The sequence below is a fragment of the Rhododendron vialii genome, chromosome 2a, assembly GCF_030253575.1.
Source record: "Rhododendron vialii isolate Sample 1 chromosome 2a, ASM3025357v1".
NCBI lineage: Eukaryota > Viridiplantae > Streptophyta > Magnoliopsida > Ericales > Ericaceae > Rhododendron > Rhododendron vialii.
The window spans coordinates 13,055,319-13,073,333 of record NC_080558.1 but is presented as its reverse complement, the minus strand read 5'-3'; the positions used below and the strand labels follow the sequence as shown (position 1 = coordinate 13,073,333).

The 18,015-nt window shown below is 39.0% G+C and overlaps 1 protein-coding gene across 3 annotated transcripts; it reads left to right on the top strand.

Moving 5' to 3' along the window:
• The first annotated feature begins 218 nt into the window (after positions 1-218).
• Positions 219-14,966, top strand: LOC131316873 (uncharacterized). 3 transcript variants are annotated; one of them, XM_058346373.1, is made up of 3 exons: positions 219-1,413; positions 3,102-3,245; positions 14,883-14,966. In XM_058346373.1, the coding sequence occupies exons 1-2, from the start codon at positions 384-386 to the stop codon at positions 3,128-3,130; spliced, it is 1,059 nt and encodes a 352-aa protein (XP_058202356.1). In that variant the 5' UTR covers positions 219-383; the 3' UTR covers positions 3,131-3,245; positions 14,883-14,966. The 3 variants fall into 3 exon arrangements, 2 of the variants coding, with proteins under 2 accessions (XP_058202356.1, XP_058202354.1); XM_058346371.1 differs by having other exon boundaries at positions 219-1,837; XR_009197313.1 differs by lacking the exon at positions 219-1,413 and adding an exon at positions 2,269-3,033.
• Positions 14,967-18,015: the final 3,049 nt, after the last annotated feature.

The following is an 18,015-nucleotide window of genomic DNA, read 5'->3' as shown; positions in this document are numbered from 1 at the left end:
GTCCCGAAAAAATCTAGAAAAATATCCATAAATTTTTGAATATTATTTTATGGGGCCCTGTAAAAAATCAGCTCCAGCGGATATCGGTAAGTATTACTTTTGGATTCGTAGGGGCGAACTGTTTTTCTCTGCGTGGTTCTCTGCAAATCGTCTCTGCTGTTAGGAATTTTTGATATGTTATATGGGAGAGAAAGTATATACTAGGAGTACTGAATAATTACCCGCCCAAACGGAGCTATTGCTAAAAACAACTCGTAAATTCTCACTGTTTTTAGGGTTCAAGGAACAAGAGGGGTTTTGGGGAATATTTGCACATTGTGGTTTGTGAGATCTCCTCTGAAATTCAGGTTTGTTCCTCTTCTTCCTCCTAAAAAATTCATCAAATGATCAAGTTTATCTTTACGAACGCTTTGCGCCATGTAAGTTCTGCTGCTAAATCTTCTGCGGCCCACAATATCCATTTCCTTCAAATCCACCCCTTTTCCTCATCTCTCAAATCCCTTCAAAACCCAAAAATTCAACACCCATTCACAGTCACTTACCTCATAAAATCATGTGGGTTTTCTGCAGAAGTAGCCATTTCCGCATCAAAGCGTGTTAATTTCGAATCTCCCAAAAGGCCAAACTCTGTACTGGCATTCTTCAAGAACAATGAATTCACCAAAACCCAGATCTCAAACGTCATTAAAAAGTACCCTCAGTTACTCATATCCGATCCCAATAAAACCCTTTTGCCCAAAATCGAGTTTCTCAAATCTAAAGGCGTTTCAGCCAAAGATGTTGCCAGGATAATGTCTACATCGGCATTTGCTGTGAGAAGTTTGGAAAATTTGATCATCCCGTCTTTCAATTTCTGTAGTAATTTGCTTCGATCCGAAGAGAAAACCATAGCTGCTATTAAACGTTGTGCTATGCTTCTTTCGTTAGACAATCTAACTCATGTCACACCCAACATCGAAATCTTGCGTGAAGCCAGTGTGCCGAATGCCCATGTAATAAGTTCGTTTTTGAAGCAACCTAGACCATTCATGATGCGCAGCAATGAGTTTCGACAGATCGTGGAGGATGTAGAGAAAATGGGGTTTGACCCTTCGAAGGGGAGTTTCTTGAGAGCAATTCATGTGTTGAGAGCAGTGAGTAAATCTACGTGGGAGAAGAAGGTTGAGGTTTATAAGAAATGGGGTTGGACCAAGGATGAGATTCTTGTAGCTTTTAAGTTGTTTCCGGATTGTATGCGAGTGTCGGAGGATAAGATCAATCGGGTGATGGATTTTGCTATCAATCAAATCGGTTGGGAGTCTTCGGTCATTGCAAGACGGCCAGTACTCATTTCGTTGAGCTTTGAGAAGAGGATCCTTCCAAGGTTTGCCATTTATCGAGTTTTGTCGTCGAAGGGTATAATTAAGACCAAAGGTATTAGTTCTACGACACTGTCAATTTCTGAAAAGCTGTTTCTAGAGAAGTTTGTAATGCGTTACAGGGAAGAAGCTCCGGAACTATTGAAGTTGTACAAGGAATAGTTAGAACTTGCAATGTAGTATAGGACATGGGGGTTGTGAGGATTAAGAGTAGATTGGTTAAGGATTCCTCTCGTTGATACCGAGCCGACGCACAATCGATTTGTTTTGCTTCTTTTATTTGAGATTTTGGATATCGGGTTTCTACTATTTCTGGTACAACGAGGTAATCGATCCAAATTTAGTACTATTTGGAAGCAAGTTTGAGTCCTTTGTTTTCAGTCACCGGCAAAATGCACACTCTGAAGTCAGAAGCTCCAGATTGTCGCGCATTGAGGATTCCATCTTGTCGTAATGGTTGTCTTGACTCTTGGTGCAAGGTCATCTTCAGCTAGTTTGGTCAATATTTTTTCGTCTGTTCATTCTGACTTTTGGTCCATATTTTTTCATCATCTGTTCATTTGGAAGTTTGATGTTTTCTTCACTGTTTGAATTTTAGTTTTGATGATTTGAAAGATTTTCGTTATGTTGATCTTGGTTGTTGTAAAGTCGAATTAATCACTTTGCTAATGATGTGGATTTCATCTCGTTGCGACGACACAAGGTGCCTTTTTCATTAACTGAAGTGGATCGTTTGTCTTTCATTTGGAGTATCCTCATTTGCTTCTGTATCTTATATTCCTATTGTGGAGAATCCTCTATCTCGGTGGATGCGAGACTTGACTGGGAAAAAAAGACAAATCTGAACAAGGATTTGGAGAAACTCCAACCGTCTAAGCGGGTTTGAGGCTCCATTTGGTTTGGGGTAAAATATTTTCCTGTAAAATTTACCTATTTTTCGTTATTTGGTAGCAGAAAAAATGGAGAACACATTTTATACAGTAAAACATTTTCTGTCTGAGAGCGGTAAAATGACTTATCGGTAAAAGAAAGGTCAAAGTACTTGGCTAGGGTGAATCAAGTTTTGAAGTTGCATTTGTGTCCTTCTTTGGACAAGTTTAGAGTTAGTTTTTCCTTGGATAGCAGGAATAGCTGCTATATTGACGAATGGATAAACTTTTTGATACCAAAAAGTGTAAAAGTACTTGAGATTAACTTGCATCCCATAGGAACTGGCACAAACTATGCGCCTTCGCAGGAGTGTTATCTCAGCTTCAAAAGCCCATCTAACTTATCCAGCATTAAGTGCCTAACAAGCCTTTCGTTAACGAGCCTAGATATAAACGGAGAACTCATTGAATACTTTCTGTCCAATTGTCCAAATCTGGAACAGTTACGGCTGTTTTGGTTAGATCAGATTGTTAATCTAAATATTTCTGGTCCTGCACCCCAGTTGAAGCTCCTTGAGATATTCTGATGCAAATTCTTGGACAGTGTTGAGTTTTGTGCCCCCAAGCTTGTGACCTTCAAGTACTTTGGGCATTCCAAAATAAGATTGTCCCTTGGGAGCCTTCCCCTTCTTGCTGAGTTAGATATTGGTGCATCGCGTGATCATCAACCTGAATATGCTCTTGTACCTTTCTCAAGTTATTTTTCACAGATTGAGACGTTGAAATTTTACATGTTCCTAGCAGAGGTACAATTTCCGAGGTTGATTCCTTTTCCTTTGTTAATCATTGTCTTATAGCTGTTTCTGTTTTTCAGGATTACGACGAGATCCCACAAATTCCTAATTTAACGAAACTTAAGCATCTTATATTGGATATCGACAGTCATTCTTGCTCAAGAATTCCTTGTTTCACTTCTCTAGTTGAGGCAGCTCCGTCTTTGCAAAAATTTACATTCAAGGTGATTTTCTTAAAAGATGCCTTACAATTTTTTGATTTTTTTATTTGCATTTGATTTTTGAAATGGATGTGAATAGTGAGTTATTTGTGACTGCACCTACATTTTCCCCTTTGTACAAGTATTGACCTTAGGTGCATCTATATTTTAGCATTGGATCCCACAGGTCCAGACTCATTATTTAGTGTATTCAATATCCTTCACAGTCAATCTTGAATGCTTCCATCGGTTGATTTATGGTGACCATCAAATTGTATTTCCTAGATCCAATATTGCTATGCGTAGTTTAATATTCAACGCAATAATATTGTGGGGTCTACAAAGCTTGAATATTTACATACTATCCATAGTTGTTTCGTCCGATGCACGATTCATATTGTACGATTCAATTCGATTTAGTAGGTATTGATACAAAACAGTTGCATGAATCGCATGTAGCTTTGAATTGTGAGTGAAACAGTGAATCAATAAAAAAGAATCGGTGAATCATGAATCGAATTTGCTGATTCGCTGAATTCAATTTTCGACTCCTTTTTTGTTTTGTTTTTTTGTTGGTAAAGGTTCAAACAACCCTAAAGACCGGAAAAGGGTTGTTTGAACACTTCTCCAGAAAAGAAAAGGGCCAAAATGAGATTTAAGAATTCACATCTCTTGCAATAGAAGCAACTGTCTTTACTTGTTAGACTACGTGCTCCTCAATTTATCATTTGAAACAATTTATTTATTGGTTTAAGCTACAACTTTTCTTTTTTACAATATATCTTTAATAAGCAAAGGCATAATTTTATTTTTTCATATCTACTTTATAAATCATGACTGAATTGGAGCGATTCGCGATTTGACAACTATGATGCTGACTATATGCAATGGGTCCTACTTCTTGTATTGTTTTTATGATTTGATTACAGACTATATGCAATGGGTCCTACTTCTTGTATTGTTTTTATGATTTGATTTGTAATTATAGTAAATTCGTTGACATGGGTCCACACAGCCTGTCTTATTTAATGAGGAAAATGACACAACTATATGGCCTGTCCCACAAAGCTTGTATATTTATATGTGAATCAAATGTGATGGTGCTAGTATAAAGATTTCGTTTTAATTTGCTATTTTGTTGATGCGGGTCCTACATCTAAGGATTTAACAGAACAGATTTTGAGTTCCGCAAACGACAATGAAAATTCCCTTTGCTTTTATAATAGGTATATAGATATTGGACTTCTATTAGGCGACATTTTTAATTGATTTTTATGTATCCCTATCTATCTATCTAGACAATAAGAAATATTTTTTGTATATCCGCTCCTCCACGATCCTAACCTTGGGATCTTCTAATTGTCCCCTGTAACGACCCTGATTTTCGGTTAATAAAAATTCCGTTAAATATTTGAATTTTTCTTTTAATTACTTAGATTGCTTTTAATATTTCCTTTTAAATTCCTATAATTTGTCGTAATTACACTTTAGCCCTTCAAAGATCGTTTTTTGACTTTTAAGCCCTCCTTAGCAAGTCTAGTTAGCTTCTAACCAACTTGTTGGAGAAACCAAACTAGGAAGTCACCTAGTTATATTTCTCTAACCATAGATGGACCTTTTTGCCCATCTTTGAACCTTGTGAACCTTTTCAACCCCAGACTTGAAAATTGATTATTTATTTTCTTTTATTATTTTGGTTTTCTTCTTTATCCATTGGATAATAGAAACCCTAGATTTTATATTCAAGATATTCTTTGCTAGGTTATCAAGTACTCTTATATATAGTTATAAATAGAATTTTATAATTGATTAAAGGGACATTTTGATTATTTTAATATAAAAGTTTCCTTATTACTTTTGTCCATTAGACGATAAATACTAGGGGTTTTATTATCCATTGGGTAATAGGTTGGTCTTTCTACTAAGTACTAGGGTTTTAATAAACAAAGCATTTTCTAAAATCCCCATGTGATGTTTGTACCTATGTTATATTATGTACGTACCTTGGATTTAAAAGACCTAAGATTTCCTAAGTACTCTTATATTGTTTTATATTGGGGTTTTGTACCCAATTAGATTAATTTAATGAGGAGTTGAACTACCTAGAGTACATTAGTACCTATGTATATATTATATAAGTACTTGGTTGAATATTTAAATGACTTAGTACACATGTGCTAATTGATTAGTTTAATGGGAAAATCTTAGTCCTTTAAATCTTTTTGATTCAAAGTACCAAAAGTACCCATTATTTTATGTCTTTCTTGCATTGTCATATATATATATATATATATATATATATATATATATATATATATATATATATATATATATATATATATATATATATATATATATATGTATATATATATATATATATATGTATATAACCTAGTACAAGAGAGAGAGAGAGGAGAGAGAGGCCGAGAGAGGGAGAGAGAGAGAGAGAGAGGGGAAGAGATTTAGTTGTACCTTGGAATTGATCTTCCATTGTACTTCAAAATCCATGGTTGATTACTCTTCCAAGCAAGACTTAACCTCCATTGTCCTACCTTGTACAATTATCATTTTTAAACTATGTACAACCCTCCTTTCTACCACAAAATCTTCCAAGAATCAAATCCAAGGACAAACCTAGCCATGCAAGCCTAGCAACTAGCTATTGATCTTTCAAGAAAGCTTGGATTTTGGAATAAAAAAATAAGGAATGGGAGAGAGAGAGGGGGCCGGCCAAGAAGAGAGGGAGGGAGAGCTTTGCCTATAAATAGAAGCTCACTCCAAGCATTCAACTCACACCTTCACTTCTTGCTCCAACTTATCTCTAGAAATTCTAAGTGTTCTTAGTTCAAAAGTTCTAGTTTTCTTGAGTTTCTTGAGAGTTCTTGAGAGAAACCATCAAACCACTTCCAAAACCACCACTAGATCTCTAAAAGTAGCTTAGTTTAGTTAGCAAGTTGTTTCTAGGAAGAGAAAAGATCATCTCTCTTCCTTTCGAAGCAATCCGGAGTCGTTACGCCGCCGAATCTCAAAACCGACGACCAATTCACCGTAGCCGACCACCGCCAAGAAGTAAGGTAGGAATCCTAGTCCACCAACTCTATGTATTGTATAAAATCGTATGTTGGAGAATAGAACGTCATTAAAAAGTAAACTTTGATCATTCTTTCTAAAGTAGATAAAGTTATCTTTTGTTGAAAATGTTGGAAATGCATGATTTATGTTCGCTCATGGTGTTTCAAGCATGCTAAGTAGTTTGGAGTTGGACGATCTTGTTAGATTACAATGAATGATTCATGCTTACTTTGTCCTACCGCGGAGTCTTTGCATGTAAACGAGACACGAGAACCGAGAAAGTAGAAACATGGCATCTAGGGTGTGGTTAATGAAAGGAAATGTATTCCGAGGACGAAAAGATTTTTGAAACGACATAATGACCGATTTTGGTGGCATTATGTGAGATGTGCGTGTGTTCCAATGGGAATCCAGAATAGCGGAACCATTGTGAGGTTGTGTGCGTTCCCATGGGAACTCGGAGCGGCGGAACCATGGTGAGGAATGGCTTGGTTATCCGTGGTACGGAGCTAGTGCAATTGTGTGCCAATGGAAACCTAACGCGGCGGAACCATTGTGAGGATACTCGGGAACCCGGCGCAGTGGAACCGAGGTTGGGTGAGTTAAACAAATGATTTTGAAAGGTTGATTTGTATGTGAAAATGTTAACACGGTCTACGATGAGTCGCGTAGGAGAAACACGAAAATCTTGGACACCAACGATAGATGATTAACGAATGTGGATGTGTGATTGTTAGTGTGGTTGTAAATGATTTACTGTTGTAAGATTGGTGGGTAAGGATTTCCTATTGAGCGTTGTAGCTCACGGTGTTACCTTTTTTGTGACCCTGACATATTATATTGGTGGTGACGCCGGTATAATGTCAGACCTCATAGATGAACATGGTGAGATGTACACCTTGGAGGCCTTCAGAGCTTGCCAGAATGGAGGAGCAAGCGGAGCAGTAGTTAGGAGCCCTAGTTCCTCCCTTGTTGAATAAATGTACCCTTTGATGTATTTATGGTGTAATAATGAGCCAGACTCTCTTTATTATGTAATAAATGCCTCATTAACGTATCCAAAATTTGGGGCGTTACAACTTGGTATCAGGGCTTTAGGTTCAAAACCTCGGCCATGGGTAGAATGGGTAGACCATAAGATAAGTTTGACCGTTGCACAAACGTGAATTGAGTTTAAATTTACCGTCCCTAATTGGGTGGAATTCTGTCAAAATAATCTTCGGATTGAAGCAAGGCGCGGAAATTGGCAGTACCGCCGAGTTGGGAATTTCCGAACAATTGGATGATGACTTAAATCAAGGATCGGAAGTGGAACTTAGAAACTCGAAAACAATTTTGATGTTAGTAAACCTTTGCCTAAAAACGTTGCTAATTGAGCAAATTTTATTTACTAGTTCGTGGAGGAACCGTTCTTGAATAAATATTTTAAGGGACGAGAGTAGGAGCCTAGGACCGAGTAAGTACCGGGCATAGCCCCATTAGGTCGGCAAACCACACTCCCCCCTAAACTTCAAATTTCAAACTTTTAACCTCCAAAAAAATTCAAATTTCAAACTTTAAACTTCAAACCTTTTCCCTCCTTCACCCACCTTTTTCGGCCCCTATATATACCCCACCACCACTTCCATTTCTTCACCCTTCTCATCATCTTAACTCCTCTAAATCGAGATCCTCTCGTACTGAGCCATGGCAACCCGACGACGAGGATTTTCGGAAGACGCCTTGTTCCGAGAAATCGAGCAAGCCGAAATCCTCATAACAATCCAAACCCTATGGTTGCAACTCTTCGCCCTCATCATATTTTGTGCGGTGCTCACAATAAGCATGCCACGGTGGTTCGCCGTGAATAACCGTCTTAACACCTTCTGGTACTGGACTCTCGTCGTGGCCGTTGCACTCGCCGCAGTCATAAAGGAGTACGAATGTCGGTTACGCCGGCTTACAACGAAAGATGGTAGAGAATCTCGAGGATGGGCGAGACCCGAAACCGACGATGCCAATTAGGCATATCTTAGGCCGATTGTAATTCTTCGGGATGTAGGATGTCGGAACTAGGATCACTTCTGTCTGTTTAAGAACCTCATTTTCCTATGCTAATAATAAAGAGCTTATTTCAATTACGACTTATTTTTATATATTTCTTGATCTCTATTTATGTACGTGCTTATCCTCGTGTCCTTACTTGCCATTATAGTGGAACTCCATGCTTAGGATCGCATTATTAAGAGAGTACTGTTGCATACTACGTGATAAACAACTTTTGACTTTTGAAAGTAACACCATTTGCAAAAGGAAACTCGTTTAAATAGACTAAAACCTTCCCCTTTCGACTTCTACTCGTAGATGGCGAATCGACGCAGCGGACTAGGACACGATAATGGAGGACCCTCTAACGCGAACCCCAACCTAACCCAAGTCATGCAAGCACTCGTAGCTGCTTTGAACGCCAACCGCCAAAACCAAAACCACGACAACGGGCCTATGACCCAAACTCGAGCGATGAACGAGTTCTGCAAACGTCGACCCCCGACTTTCAACGGAGATACCAACCCCACCGTAGCTGGAACCTGGCTGAAGGAAGTCAATGTGATCCTGGACACCTTGAAGATCACCCAAGATGGAGATCGTGTAGCCTTAACCACCTACCAGCTGAAAGGAGAAGCACGTTACTGGTGGGATCTGATGGAGGCAACCCATGCCGTAGCCACCATGACCTTTGCTGAGTTCGAGACCCTGTTTCTCGACAAATACTTTCCCACGCCAATTCGGTTGGCCAAGGAACAAGAGTTCCAAAACCTGAAGCAAGGGACGATGACGATCACTCAGTACGCAGCCAAGTTTGAGGAACTATCCCGCTACGCCCAGGATGCCGTTGCAACTGAGGACGAGAAGGCGAGAAGATTCGAGTGGGGACTGACGACTGCTCGAAAGGCTGTGGTGGCTCAAGCTTTCCCCACCTATGCCGGTGTGGTGAAGTGTGCTCTTCGACTGGAGAGTGAAGAGAATGACTTCAAAACCCGATGGAAGAAGGTGACAGGCAACGATGGCGGACCTATCCGAACCCAACCTTCCAACAACAACCGTGGGCCCTACCCGACCAAATCCTTTACCTCGGCCCAGAACGACCAAACCTGAAAGACTTCTACGCCAGGGCGTGATGAACCGCAGAGAAGTGGTCAAGACATAGCAACAGTTCAGTGTTACAACTGTCATGCTATGGGCCACATTAGGCGCAACTGCTCGCAGCCTCAAAGGAGGAGGGATGGGAACCTTTGGGATCAGAAAGCTCAACAACCTAGACAAGCCGGTTTTGTGAAGCAAAACCTCGGCGGCCCATCACAGCAGCAGAATGGGCAAAACAAGGGAAAGCAGCCCACGGGAATCCAGCAAGGCACTGGAGGGCGTATCTTCGCGCTGCGGACTGAGGAACAAGAGCAGGATCCCTCTGTGATCCAAGGTACGCTACTATTATAGTATCTGCATACAAGCCTTGTTAGACTCTGGTGCATCGCATTTCTTTATATCTCCTGCCTGCGTAACTACACTAGCACTAGAAACAGAACCCCTAAGTACGAGTATGATAGTAACATCACCGTTTGGGGGGAGTATAGCTGTTAGTCTAGCGTATAGAGGGTGCGAACTAGGAGTAGCCAACCTACGCCTAAATTGCGATCTTAGAGTGATCGACATGGCGGATTTTGACGTAATCCTGAGGATGGACTGGCTATCAGCACATCGAGCGGTCATAGACTGCCATCAGAAGATGGTGACCGCGTATACCCCCAAAGGGACTCGTTTCCAATTTAAGGGGGATAGACAGACTGTGAGCACGACGACGAGAAGATCCAGGTGGCAGAAATCAACTGTTTGGATGGCTAGCTAGCCTCCAGTTGGAAAAGCCGATAGGATGGAAATGGGACTACAACACATCGTGTGCGAGTACGCCAATGTTTTCCCTAAAGAACTTCCTGGCGTACCACCTCAAAGAGAGATAGACTTCTCTCTAGAACTCCAACCGGGAACATCACCAATCTCTATGGCGCTGTATCAAATGACCCTGTGAAGCTACAGGAGCTCAAGACCCAATTGTAAGAGCAGTTGGGCAAAGGGTTTATCAGGCCAAGTACGTCACCATGGGGAGCACCTGCACTGTTCATGGTGAATGAAAGAAGGGTCAAAGCAATACTAAATTGGAAGCAACCGTACATCTGAAATTACCGCCAAAAGGTTGACGCTGCCAAAGACTTATTTTCCCGTGACTGCATAGGTTCTTTTAGTGCCTTTGCTAATAATATCCAAGTTTGTAGGAATTTCTTGCTAATTTTTCCTGAAATAAGGATGGAGTACTTATGCTTTACGATTATGGAGTTATGCTGCTTAGATGAACCCGTTGTTTCCTAGTTTTGGAAATGGGTTTAATATCGTTAGGTAGAGAAGAATCGTGTTAAGGAAACGTATGTAGGGTACAAGTCCGCAAGATGATTTGGTAGAAGTTTTGCATTTGGCGTTGGCATTTGCGGTGGAAACTGTACCAAAGGCGTACAATGAGGCAAATTATTCAACGGCAAAGGCCACTCCAACCCTATTTTGTTAAGTAGGTGATGAGGCTTAATTCGATTAACAAAACATGCAGAAGATTGTAAGGGATGTCTAAAACGCTGTCGTCTTACTTCGAGATACTTATAAGACTGCGGAAGCCTTTAGACTGTGATCTTGTGGTACCAAATCATTTTGTAGATTGCTAAGTATTGAATCTTGTTTAGGTCGCTCTAATCGATGGTGACCTACTTCCATTTTAAGGGGGATAGACGATGATTCCAAGACTAGTATAGCGACCAAGTCTGATCCGTAGTCACGTGCCAATTTCGGGGACGAAATTGTTTTAAGGGGGATAGATTGTAATGACCCTGATTTTCGGTCAATAAAAATTCCGTTAAATATTTGAATTTTTCTTTTAATTACTTAGATTGCTTTTAATATTTCCTTTTAAATTCCTATAATTTGCCGTAATTACACTTTAGCCCTTCAAAGATCGTTTCTTGACTTTTAAGCCATACTTAGCAAGTCTAGTTAGCTTCTAACCAACTTGTTGGAGAAACCAAATTAGGAAGTCATCGAGTTACATTTCTCTAACCATAGATGGACCTTTTTGCCTATCTTTGAACCTTGTGAACCTTTTCACCCTAGACTTGAAAATTGTTTATTTATTTTTTTTTATTATTTTGGTTTTCTTCTTTATCCATTTGGACGATAAAAGTTAGAGAAACTTTTATCCATTGGATAATAGAAACCCTAGATTTTATATTCAAGATATTCTTTGCTAGGTTATCAAGTACTCTTATATATAGTTATAAATAGAATTTTATAATTGATTAAAGGGACATTTTGGTTATTTTAATATAAAAGTTTTCTTATTACTTTTGTCCATTGGACAATAAATACTAGGGGTTTTATTATCCATTGGGTAATAGGTTGGTCTTTCTACTAAGTACTAGGGTTTTAATAAACAAAGCATTTTCTAAAATCCCCATGTGATGTTTGTACCTATGTTATATTATGTACGTACCTTGGATTTAAAAGACCTAAGATTTCCTAAGTACTCTTATATTATTTTATATTGGGGTTTTGTACCCAATTAGATTAATTTAATGGAGAGTTGAACTACCTAGAGTACATTAGTACCTATGCATATATTATATAAGTACTTGGTTGAATATTTAAATGACTTAGTACACATGTGCTAATTGATTAGTTTAATGGGAAAATCTTAGTCCTTTAAATCTTTTTGATTCAAAGTACCAAAAGTACCCATTATTTTTATGTCTTTCTTCTATTGTCATATATATATATATATATATATATATATATATATATATATATATATATGTATATAAGCTAGTATAAGAGAGAGAGAGGAGAGAGAGGCGGAGAGAGGCAGAGAGAGAGAGAGAGAGAGAGAGAGAGAGAGAGAGAGAGAGAGAGAGAGAGAGAGAGAGAGAGAGAGAGAGAGAGAGAGAGATTTAGTTGTACCTTGGACTTGATCTTCCATTGTACTTCAAAATCCATGGTTGATTACTCTTCCAAGCAAGACTTAACCTCCATTGTCCTACCTTGTACAATTATCATTTTTAAACTATGTACAACCCTCCTTTCTACCACAAAATCTTCCAAGAATCAAATCCAAGGACAAACCTAGTCATGCAAGCCTAGCAACTAGCCATTGATCTTTCAAGAAAGCTTGGATTTTGGAATAAAAAAATGAGGAATGGGAGAAAGAGAGGGGGCCGGCCAAGAAGAGAGGGAGGGAGAGCTTTGCCTATAAATAGAAGCTCACTCCAAGCATTCAACTCACACCTTCACTTCTTGCTCTAACTTCTCTCCAGAAATTCTAAGTGTTCTTAGTTCAAAAGTTCTAGCTTTCTTGAGTTTCTTGAGAGTTCTTGAGAGAAACCACCAAACCACTTCCAAAACCACCACTAGATCTCTAAAAGTAGCTTAGTTTAGTTAGCAAGTTGTTTCTAGGAAGAGAAAAGATCATCTCTCTTCCTTTCGAAGCAATCCGGAGCCGTTACGCCACCGAATCTCAAAACCGACGACCAATTCACCGTAGCCGACCACCGCCAAGAAGTAAGGTAGGAATCCTAGTCCACCAACTCTATGTATTGTATAAAATCGTATGTTGGAGAATAGAACGTCATTAAGAAGTAAACTTTTATCATTCTTTCTAAAGTAGATAAGGTCATCTTTTGTTGAAAATGTTGGAAATGCATGATTTATGTTCGCTCATGGTGTTTCAAGCATGCTAAGTAGTTTGGAGTTGGATGATCTTGTTAAATTACAATGAATGATTCATGCTTACTTTGTCCTACCGCGGAGTCTTTGCATGTAAATGAGACACGAGAACCGAAAAAGTAGAAACATGGCACCTAGGGTGTGGTTAATGAAAGAAAATGTATTCCGAGGACGGAAATAGTTTTGAAACGACATAATGACCGGTTTTGGTGGCATTATGTGAGATGTGCGTGTGTTCCAATGGGAATCCGGAATAGCAGAACCATTGTAAGGTTGTGTGCGTTCCCATGGGAACCCGGAGCGGCGGAACCATGGTGAGAAATGGCTTGGTTATCCGTGGTACGGAGCCAGTGCAATTGTGTGCCAATGGGAACCCGACACGGCGGAACCATTGTGAGGATACTCGGTAACCCAGCGCGACGGAACCGAGGTTGGGTGAGTTAAACAAATGATTTTGAAAGGTTGATTTGTATGTGAAAATGTTGACACGGTCTACGATGAGTCACGTAGGAGAAACACGGAAATCTTGGACACCAACGATAGATGATTAACGAATGTGGATGTGTGTTTGTTAGTGTGGTTGTAAATGATTTACTGTTGTAAGATTGGTGGGTAAGGATTTCCTATTGAGCGTTGTAGCTCACGGTGTTATCTTTTGGTGACCCTGACATATTATATTGGTGGTGATGCCGGTATAATGTGTCAGACCTCATAGATGAACATGGTGAGATGTACACCTTGGAGGCCTTCGGAGCCGAGGAGCTTGCCAGAATGGAGGAGTAAGCAGAGCAGTAGTTAGGAGCCCTAGTTCTTCCCTTGTTGAATAAATGTACCCTTTGATGTATTTATGATGTAATAATGAGCCAGACTCTCTTTATTATGTAATAAATGCCTCATTAACGTACCCAAAATTTGGGGCGTTACATCCCCGCTCCCAGACTTGCGCTTCGTGCAACTAAAGTATTGACATTTTAATAGAGGCTAGATATTGGACTTCACGACATATTGACTTTATCTTTCGTAGCAAGTGTTTCAAGATTTATGATCGAGGAAGCATAATGATCGGGAAGCATTCTGATTTGACTAACCAATTCATTGGCTTTAGTTCTGTTAATTGGCTTGATTGTTAATATTTCCATCGAGTTGTGATTAGTTTTACAAGGATGAAGTTGCTGCAAAAAGAAAGAAGAAATGTATATAATTTGCGTACGCGAAGCCTTTTTATCGGTGGAAATTCTTGACAAGATGCATTAACATGACACAAAAACACGATCCACTAACCCTAGTTAGTTCTCTATACAAGGAAGGGCCACAGGCTACTATTAACCCTAGTTAACTTTTGAGCCGCTTTGTTAGGCTAAGGGCTGGGTCGTTAAAAAAACAAAAACACGACCTGTGTTTCACGATGCTTGCACGGCTATCAGATCGATATTGACAGCGTATGTTGATTTAACATGGCTTTGTCTATTGTCCAATCAATTTTTAATGTTGCAACTTGTGGTTTGTTATTTCCTATTTGTCAAATGATGATCTCCTAGACCACGTATTAAATCCAGATTATTTTTACCAATTACCTCCCAAGTATAACTCACGTGTTTATAACAATATTCAGATGCAAGCATAATGATCTTATTCTGCTCCTTTCAAAAGATATGATATTGGCTAGGGAGAATTGTTTGCTGTATTTTCAGTTCCCTTGTTTATTTGAAGGCACAATTCCTTTATTTTCAGTTCCCTTATTGACTATCAGGAAGGCATGATGAAGCCCTTTTTCCATTTTTTTTTTTTTTTTTGCAGTGGAATTCGTCTGTCCAGTCAAGGGGAAACTATCAAAGACGTTAACTCCGCATCCCCACGAGTGCCTCAAGGATATGGAGATTTCGAAAGTCTGTGATGTACCTACTTCAGAATGCTATCAATCTTGAGAAGATAACTATCAATCCTTACCATCCATCATGGAAGTTTAAGAAAAGCCAGGAGAAAGAGGAAGCACGAAAACGCGCTCACCAGCTTCTAAAGAAATTACCTTCTGGAGGAGTTAAATTAATTGTTCTTTAATTTCAATCGACAGTCATCAGTGTCTCCGTGCTGTTTCATGGCAGCTTAATTATCTTTTGTACCGTGGACTATTTAATGTCTGGCAACTTAATTATCTTTGTACTTCAAATGCAGTCTTAACTTTCTGAGGCTTCAGCTTTAGGTTTTAGAGATACTCAATTGTTGGGTTTTCATTGTAGGTGGTTTTCTAATGTGTGACCAGAACAACACCTTCCACCAGTTCAGAGCTAAAATTTACATCTCCGATCGTAAGAGCATCCCCAATGGGGGATGGAAACCAAGTTGTATATATATATATATATACACACACACCTATAATACAATTCAGATGCAAAAAATCATGCTCCAATAGAGATGTAAAATGACACAAATGGGGATGTGAAATAGCACAAATGAAAAAGAAAGATGGATATTTCCATCCCCAACTGACTATAGCTATAAATGCCCCATGATGGGGAGGATATGGTTATATATAGATGGCTTAAATAAATGGTGTAGTTGAGACTGGATGAGAGTAAATGACTAAAGTAAATGGTGTGGCTGAGAGTGGATGAGAGTAAATGACTGAAATAAATGGTGTAGTTGAGAGTGGATGAGAGTTGGGAGTAAATGAAAGTAAATGATGTGGTTGAGAGTTGATGGAAGTAAATGGATGAAGTAAATTGTGTAATTGAAGTGGATGAGAATTGGTGTCCAAATTGCCCCTATTTTTGGACGAAAGTAAAATTTTCTTCTTTTTTTTTGCGGATTTTTTTTTTTAAAAGTCCTCGATTACCGGATTCCATAATTATTTTTTAACAGAAGTAGTACTTGAATTAGAGTTGAGAAAGTTGGGAAAAATTAAGGTGGAGGGAAAATTAATTAATTATCCATCATTTTTTACATGTCACCATTGGAGAGGGGTGAGTTCTATTTTACATCCAACTATCTTTTAACCACTTTGTTACCCAAATTATGCAACCTAGAGGGGGGGTGAATAGGATTGCTAGTAATAATTACCAATAAAAATTTATCTCTAACAATATATGCAAACAATAAGTATGCAATCAAAATAGAGAGATAGAGAGATAGAACCCGTTTATAGTGGTTCGGTCCGGATTTGTCCACGGTCCGGCCCTACTCCACTTCTCCTCAAGCAATTACTTGAAGGTTAGACTAATCTTTAAAAGATTACAACTTGTAAGTCTTGCGGGTGCTTACAAGAACCGAATGCCTCTAGCTTTCCCGAGGAGCTAGCACAACCGCAAGAATTTTCTCCGAAAACTTCTCAAAAACAATAACACCCAAATTCCAACCCGAATTTGGTCTTCTAAGCTTTCAAGTGTTTGACTCAAACACTCACTTAGAAAATACAAGTATGTGAAGAAGGTATGAAAATTATCGCTCACGACTTGTACAAATTTTCTCTCAAGAATAATATGAAAGTGGAAGAACAATGAGAATTTTTGGCTTTGATCTTTTGAGAATTTGCTCTTGCAATAATATGGAATGTTGTAGCTTGTGTATGTTTACATTAATGAGTTCTTGATGCCTTATATAGCCATCCATATGCTTCCTAGCCGTTGGAAACTAGCCGTTGGAAACTAGCCGTTAGAAACTAGCCGTTGGAACTAGCCGTTGGAAACTAGCCGTTGGAACTAGCCGTTGGAAACTAGCCGTTTGAAACTAGCCGTTGGAAACTAGCCGTTGGAAACTAGCCGTTTGAAACTAGCCGTTGGAAACTAGCCGTTTGATAGAGTGGTCATCCGGGTGGTCGTCCGGTTGTCACAGCTTTCTGTTCAGACAGCCGGCTTGTCAGCCGGTTCGTCAACCTGTGGCTCACAATTTCATCTAAATAAACCGTTAAAGCATGTATTGAGCTCAATAAAGTCTTTGTAAATATAAATCATGAATCCAAGAGACTTTATGCTATATTTCAAGGTCACGAAAATATTTAATTCGGGAATCGACTTTTCGATAATTTTGTATTTGCCGAATAAAAATATCATTGAATTAATCATCAAAATAATTAATAGAGATGCATATAAATTTTCACAAATTATAATGCATACATTTTTCAACAATCTCCCCCTTTTTGATGATGACACAAAATGATAGTTTTTATTCAAGTAGGAGTTATGCCAATCTCCCCCTTAATACATGCACCAAAGCAGTTATCTATGATCAACGAGTAATAGCAATAATCATCAGATCATAGCAAGCAATTTTTTTAAATTTGCCCAAAATGGCAAGATAGATCAATTAAAACTTGGCTTTTTCTCCCCCTGTGACATCATAAAAAAAAACTAAAAAGAGAAAAACAATAGGGCCATGGTTCCAGCACCATGCCGCTCTTGCCCTGTAGCACTCTATCTTCGTTCATTGAGAGCTTGGCGTCCTTGATTTTCGTATTCTCGAATAATGGCTGCTACAACGGCAGCTATAATGCCAATCCAATACCACAGAGTATCCACATTTACATTCCACCCGAACCATGGTGGTATTCTTATTGTAAGTAACGCACACAGCAGAATGAAGATAAAGAGTTGCATCCAAATGGTTTGGATAAACAACCTGAACTCTGCTCGTTCAGCAACTCTTTCGTAAAACTCAAACGGTAACGCTTGCGGTATGTTTGCCATTGCTCGATTTTGAAGGATAGAGATTTGGAGAGATTGATAGATGAGGAGATAGAGATTGTGTTGTTGAATTTATAGAGTATGAGATTGCCGAAATGTTTGAAATGCTGCGCCGAATTGTTTGAAATTTGAGATTGAGGATATCCGAATTGTTTGAAATTTGAGATTGAGGATAGGGGATGCGGTAGGCGCCGAAAGAGATATAGATGAAGAGATAGAGATAGGATAGGGGATACGGTAGAGATGCGGTAGAG